The following is a 7,269-nucleotide window of genomic DNA, read 5'->3' on the forward strand; positions in this document are numbered from 1 at the left end:
CCTGCCAGGGGTCTCCCTCGGGCCCCTTTGGGAGCCACCCTCCTCCATCCCCTGGCTGCACCACTGCTATCTGCCGTCAGCAGGCACTCCTGGCCCCCACTGCAGCCTAAAGAAAGGAATAACAGGAGCAGGAAGAATTGGCACCAGTACCCACACACCAACCCCATGCCATGGGCATGACCCACAAATCCTAGAATTCAATCCTCAAATAACAGTGGTAGGGGCAGTGCCACTGTCACCCCAGTCTACAGTTGAGAAGGTGGCACAGAGGAATGAATAGACGGCCCACGATCATGGGGGCCCTGACTACATCACCCACTGTCCTTGCCTTTTACCTGGGGAAGGGGGTCCTAGTACCTGGCGGAGCTTGGATTCCACGGGGCTGAGTACCTGGCCCGTACTGTAATAGGACAGTCACAACCAGTGGCTACACATCACCATCATCGGGCCTGAGCCTCAGTACTGCACTCCACATGAGCAACCCCCCACTCTGGCTGACTCTCCCCTCCTGTCTTAAAGCACATAAACCTCACTTCAGCTTTTATGTCCTCGTGTGTATGGAAACATACCCACTCTCAAAGACAAGGCCCAGGGGACCAAAGCTGCCTGTGTTCACTCCCTTCCCAAGCCAGCGTCCTTCCAGTCCCGGTGCGCAGCTCCTCTGCTCTGCATCCCCTCCCTTTCTCTGGCTGGGTTGCCTTTCCTGGTGAGGACAGAGGCTCAATGAATGTTTAGGGTGCACATGAAGCAGTGAGAAGAGTCTTTTTACTGTTTATGTTTCTACATTCTTGAATAAGCTAAGAAAATCCAGGTAATATATTTTATTTTTACAGAACGACAGACTAAAAATGATGCAAGAATTCAAAAATTAACTATTTTATCTCTGTTTTACAGCTATGCTCTTTCACATTAAAAAAAAAAAAAAAAAAAAAAAAAAAAAAAAAAAAAAAAAAAAAAACCCATTCCAAGTCCATGTTATCTGGTTACAGAGTACAAATAAAATGAAGGACTCCCAATTTGTTTTACAAAATAGCAAAACTCTTTGTCTTAAGTTAAATAACAATAAACGTGTGACCTGAGTCATTTGTAAACTTAGATTCTGAAGCTAATAAACATTCTACTTAAAGTAACATTTTAAAATACCAAAAATAAAAGAAGATACATTTCTAAGTCACCCCAATGGAACGAGACACACAGATGTTATTCACTATAATCCCCTAGTCTGGCCCTCCACTGCTTGGATCATTGACTTCCCTCTTAAAACACAAAGTAAAGAAATCTGCCTTGCACTTCACTGAGGGCAGAAGAAGCTACCGGACATGGCAGAAGAACTTGCACTGGCCATGGCAGTAGTATCATCTGTGGTGCTAATTCTGGCCTGGGCTCTCTGTTCCTCCTCTCTCAAAGCCTCCTCATACCAGTCTGGGAAGGATCTGGGGTCACTCCCATTGATCTGGGCCATAAACTCCAGGACTTTCAACTTGGTGGTCTCAGCGTGGGCCCTGGGCCCCCACAGGAACTCGTACCGTGCCGGTTGGCTGTTGCGCACCTGCCGGTACTCCAGGTACTGTTCCTGCACCCAAACTTTGGTGAGGAGCTCCCTGGGCTCCCCATAGATGCAATGCTCCATCCCAGCATGCACCCCCATGGCATTCAGTGCTTCCCATACCTTCTCTTCGGGGACACAACCATCCTCCGAGAAGATTATACTAAGGATGAGTATCAGAAGGCCAGTCTTGGGCATACTGTGCTCATTGCTCACCATCCCATCATAGGAGAGGCCCAGGCTGGTGACTAGGACATAGGTGTGGCTGGTGGGGTCCACTTCCTTCACATCAATGCCATAAACCAGCTGCATGCACTCAGAGGCCTCGCTGAAGATTACAGCAAAGTGGTCCTGGTGCTCTCTGATGATGCTACTCAGCATTTCTACCCTTGTGGTCAGCTCCTTTGTGCGATACTTCAGGAGCAGGAACCCCACCAGATCAGCTACCTTATCATCAATCACGTCTCTGGGCAAGGACTCCATGTCTGGCAGGGCCCGGGAGGTACAAGGACCCTCCTCTTCTTGGCTGCTGGACTGGCTCAATGGAGCAGCAGCGGCAAAGGCAGTAGGGGGGGCACAGGCACTTGGAGAGCTCTGGAGAGGACTCAGTGTCCCAGCAGCAGCATGAACCTCCTCCTCCTCCTTCTCCTCCTCCTCCTCCGGGGTGCTTGGGGTACTTGAAAGCAGAGGGTAGCAAGAGGAAGAGGAGGAGGAGGAGAAAGAGGAAGGAAAAGAGGAGGAGCAGGTGGAGGAGGAGGAGGAAGAAACCTCTTCCACAGTCTCGGGAATCTCAAGCGTGTAGCGTCGTCGCTTTGGAGCTCGGGGCATGATGACTCTTGTCAGGCAGACACAGGAGTGCGGGCAGGAGGTGGGCAATGAGGACTCACAGGCCTGGGGAGAGAGGAAGTGTAAGTGGTCTCAGCTGGGTACACCCTTGTCCGCTTTGACAAAGTAGAGCTACAGGTTTCCCCTTTAGGGGTGCTCTTGGGCCTCACTGGGGTCTCTCCTCCTGGGTTGCCTGTCCCCTAAGATCCTGAATGAGGAAGTCAGATGGTTTTTCAGGGTACAGTCGTCATAGGCCAGGGTTCTGTGGCTGGCAGTGGGGTGGGGTCGGGTGCTGCAGGGGTTCTCCTATATTCTGGCATGGGGGAGAACCTGGAGACACATTCTAGGTGAGGGCAGGCACCTCACCTTGACTGCTGGCACGACCTGGACCTCCTCTGCTCTGTGACCTGTGTTTTGTGCCTCAGACCAAGGCCTTTATGCCCTGGTTCCTGGAGCCCCTGTAACAGGAAACGAGGAAACACCTCAGCGTGCAGGTGGCATGCACAACCATGGGCCTCCAGTGCTGACAAGAGGGAGGCCAGGATTCTGTGAGTTCCCCACTGTTCTGGCCTGGATGGTCTCCTGCGTCCTCAATCAGGGTCCTCACCTTTCCCCTGGCAGGGCCCGTGAACCTCCCCTCTGCTGGCCCTGAGGCAAAACTCTCAGAACAAAGCTACACACCCCTGAGACTGAACAGAAGAAAGTGAGGGGGCCCCACATCTGACCACACCGGCCCAGGACATCCCACGGGATACAGTATGACCTGGCCAAACTCTGTGGGGGCTATCTGCCCTGGGACGGGGAGTCCCCTCAGTCCTAACGTTGACATCTCACAGGGTCTTGGACAACTTCCTGTGTTGACCTGATGCCACGTTCCTTCAGACTAAAAAGCTCACCTTCCTGAGTCACTGGTGGAGGACGAGAGGGACAACACGGCTAGCCACCACGTTCCACTTTCTCTCATGGCGGACAGAAGTGGCAAAGTAAGGCTGGGATTCGACCTGTTGTGATGTGAGTTTTTCCCTCAGTCCTCAGCTGAACCTTGAAAGGAGACAGCAAGACTCGGGAGCAGGGGAGGAGCATTAGGGTTCCTGCTGTCTTTCCTCAGATTCCTCACCTTAAAAGAAGTCAGGGCCCGGGCCACCTCCCCCCTCCTCCTTTGCTGACCTGCACGTGGCCCCCTCAGTCCAGCTCTCTCACCTGCCTGAGGCCCACAACCCCAGCCAAAATCAGAGTGCTCTCTCTCGGACAGCCCTGCCTGGGGTCTCTCGGAGCTGAAAGTGGAAGTGGGGTGAATGTCCGTGAGGCCCACATTTGTTCTGGAGGAGAATTCCCCCTCCTTCCTCCCTCATGGTCAATAGCTTGGCCACTTGCAGTGCCCGAGTGTCCTGGCTCTGCTGTCCATATACCACACCCTTTGTGTAAGGCCCCACCTCTTTCAGATTCCTGAGAGCAAAGGGAGTGGGAGGATCCATGGGAAAGCGATCCCAGAAACCCCAGGGCTGAGGGCAGGTGCGCGTTTCTGAGGGGTCCCCACTGGGGTGGGATCCAAGGTTTCCTCAGTCCTCCCTTAGGATCCTCCCCTGACTCTGGCAGATGCTGGCCGCACCCACTGCTGATGTGAGTTCCTGCTCTTTATACCCAAGCCCCACACTGTCAGGCCCAGATGCACGCATAAGAAAATGCCACCTATGATCATCCTCCCATGAGGCCTGCCTATGGACTTTGGAAAGTCCTGGGCCCACCCCCTGCCGCTCTCCAGTACTGCTCCCGATCCTGACCCTGTTGTGCAACTCAGCACATGCTGTGTGTGGTCATCCCCTCAGCGGGATCCCAGCACTGTCTCTGGTCTAGCTTCCAGGGTCCCTCCGTCCTCCATCAGGGTCCTCACCATGACTCTGGCAGGTCCTTGGCACAACATCTACCTACATGGGGTCCCACTCCCTCTACCAAACCCCTAGGTAGGGGTGGGCAAACTTTTTGCCTCGAGGGCCATAATGGGTTCTTAAACTGGACCGGAGGGCCAGAACAAAAGCATGGATGGAGTGTTTGTGTGAACTAATATAAATTCAAAGTAAAGGAGCAGAGGGGAGAGCAAGAGAACCTTCCGCTCTTTCAGCTCCACGGGCCGGATAGAACAGCCGAATGGGCCGAATCCGGCCCGTGGGCCGTAGTTTGCCCACGGCTGCCCTAGAGTCTCTGAGACCAGGACTGACTCTGGTCTAGCTTCCAGGGTCCTTGGCACACCATCTGCCTGTATGAGGTCCTCATCCCTATACCCCACTCCAGAGTCTCAGCACAGGACTGACACTGGTCTAGCTTCCAAGATCCTTGATGCACCATCTGCCTATATGGGGTACTATTCCATCTACGGAACCCCTAGAGTCTCTGACACCAGTATTGACTCTGGTCTAGAGTCCAGGGTCCTTGGTGCACCATCTGCCTATATGGGGTCCTTACTCCCTCTTCTGAAACCCCAGAGTCTCCGAGACCAGAACTGACTCTGGTCTAGCTTCCAGGGTCCTTGGCACACCATCTGCCTATATGGGGTGCTACACCTTCAACTGAACCCCCAGAGTCTCTGAGACCAGGATTGACTGTGGTCTAGATTACACCAGCGTCCTTGGCGCACCATCTGACTCTATGGGGTTCCACTCGCTCTACCCAAGCCCCCAGCGTCTCTAGGACCTGGACTGACTCTGGTCTAGCTTCCAGGGTCCCACCCCCTCTACCAAACCCCCAGTGTCTCTGAGACCTGAATGGAAACACAGAAGGGAGATAATGGCGGGTGTCGTCATTCTCACCGGGCCCCCCCACATCTGTTCTCCAGGTCCTGGCCCCACCCTGTGCTCACCTGGGGTCATCATTCTTACAGCAAACCCCCTCCCAAACCCCAGAGACTCTCAGACCGGCATGCGGAAGTGAGATAATGTCCCGTGTGTCCACCTCCCCTGGGTTCTGCCTGGTTGGCTCTGTGGTGGGGTCTCGGGTCCTTCCATCCCCCTCAGCGAGCTGACCTTGACTCTAGGAAGCTCTGCCCACCATGCTGACCAGAGGCCCTGCTCTTTGTCACCGTCCCCGCCTCAGAGCCCGCTGTGCAAGTCAGGACACACTGTGTGTGGCCACCCGCGTGGTGGACAGCAGGGGTGGACTTCTGCGGGCTTCCCTCTGCGGTGGGACCCACCCAGGTCCTCACCTGGATTCTGGCAGGGCCTGGGCCCGCCTCCTGCCCAGGTGAGGTCCGCCTCCGCCCCCAAGGCCGGGGTTCTCGGAGCCCAGGGTAAGGGTCACAGAGGCTGCTGTGTGTGTGCGTTCACGCCCTGCGAGCTCCCGGGCGGGGATGACCCTGCTCTAGGTCCCAGGGTCCCTGGTTCCATCCCCCTCTGTGAGACCCGGGTGGAGGTGGATGGAAGGACACGCTGCCTAGGGTCCTCCTCCCAAGAAGCACGCCCCCAGATGGATCTGGAGGGCCCTGGGCCCGCCTCGGCCATGTGGAGCTACCGCGCCTCTCACCAAACCACCAGAGTCGCCCAGACCTGGCTGCGCCAACCTGGACCCGCCGCGTGTGGTCACCCCCCACCCCGCCCCACTCAGGGTGCTCCAAGGACAGAAACCGTTGTTCGAGGCCCAGGGTTCCCTCCGCCCTCCCTGGGCACCCTCACCTTGACTGGGCCAGGCCCCGGGCCCGCCTCTGTAGATGTGAGCTCGCACGGGCTCTCCCCTGGGCATCCCAGGGTCTCGGAGACCTGGATGTGGAGGCGGAAGTGAGGAACTGGGCTCTGGCAGGGGTCTCTGAGACCCGGAAGAGGCGTGTGTGGTCACCCCCACCAAAGCCCTTCCATGCTGAGTCTGTGGTGGGGCAGGGGCTCCCACCCCCCGGTACTCACCGTGACCCTAGGCAGTGCTTCTGCCCCGCCCTCCGCTAACCAGAGGCCCTGCTCTGGATCTCTGTACCCAGTCTAAGGCCCTGTTGTGGCAGTCAGGGTGGAACCGAACAAAAACGGAGGTTCTGCTGTCTGCCTCAAGGACAGCCAAACGCCTGAGGCAGGTGCTGTTGAAAAACGCAAGGATTTATTCATGAGTCACATGACCTGGGCCAGTGCTGGGCTCCTGTCTCAAAGACCAATCTCCTCTTCCTACCTAAGCCCGCCTTTTTTTTTTTTTTTTAATCTTTATTGCCAAAAGTGTTATGGAGCTCCCCCGATTTCCCCATTGACCCCTTCCAGCCGGCACCAGCCCCCTGCCCCAGGCCTCCATTCACTACACGGTTGTCTGTGGCCCTGGGTTATGCACACAAGTTCTTTTGTTAGTCTCTTCCTACCCACCCCCGCCTTCCCTCTGAGATTTGACAGTCTGTTCCACGCTCCTATGTCTCAGGATCTATTTTGTTCATCAGTTTAGTTTGCTCTTTAGATGCCACATGTGAGTGAGATCACGTGATAGTTGTCTTTCTGGCTTATTTCGCTTAGCATAATACTCTCTGGGTCCCTCCATCCAGTCTCAAAGAGTAAAGATTTCCGTGCTCAGAGGTAGGCGACTGTCCTCCTGAGATGCCTCTCTGGGGTCATTGACTGTCTCAAGGACTCTGACCTTCAGGGAAATGGGAAAGCTGGCCGGAAATAACATGATTTTATCACTCTTTTTGCTTCTGCTCATTTCAGGGCTGTGCAAAGAGAAATGTTTTAGAAGTGGTTAGTGCTCGGGAAATCCTTTACACGTTTTCCCTCTCTCTCTCTCTCTGTTCAAACTCAGAGAACGCTTCAGTAGCACCCAGGGATCCTTGTGGAAGGTCTGGGAGAGGGCACTGAATGATTGCCTGAGGGTGACCAGCCAGGCATGGCCTCATTCACAGTGAAGGGGACATCAGACTTTGAAAGAAAGCACCTGTCTCCCCTAGC

At 55.1% G+C, this 7,269-nt stretch overlaps 1 protein-coding gene across 1 annotated transcript; it reads right to left on the bottom strand.

Annotated features, from left to right (window-relative positions):
* Window positions 1-1,291: 1,291 nt before the first annotated feature.
* LOC308240307 (melanoma-associated antigen 10-like) lies at window positions 1,292-2,374 on the bottom strand (the record flags this gene model as incomplete). The annotated part of the gene is made up of 1 exon (XM_080653196.1): window positions 1,292-2,374. The coding sequence occupies one exon, from the start codon at window positions 2,372-2,374 to the stop codon at window positions 1,292-1,294; it is 1,083 nt and encodes a 360-aa protein (XP_080509322.1).
* Window positions 2,375-7,269: the final 4,895 nt, after the last annotated feature.

The sequence above is a fragment of the Plecotus auritus genome (assembly GCF_963455305.1).
Source record: "Plecotus auritus genome assembly, chromosome: X".
In the NCBI taxonomy this organism is placed as follows: Eukaryota; Metazoa; Chordata; class Mammalia; order Chiroptera; family Vespertilionidae; genus Plecotus; species Plecotus auritus.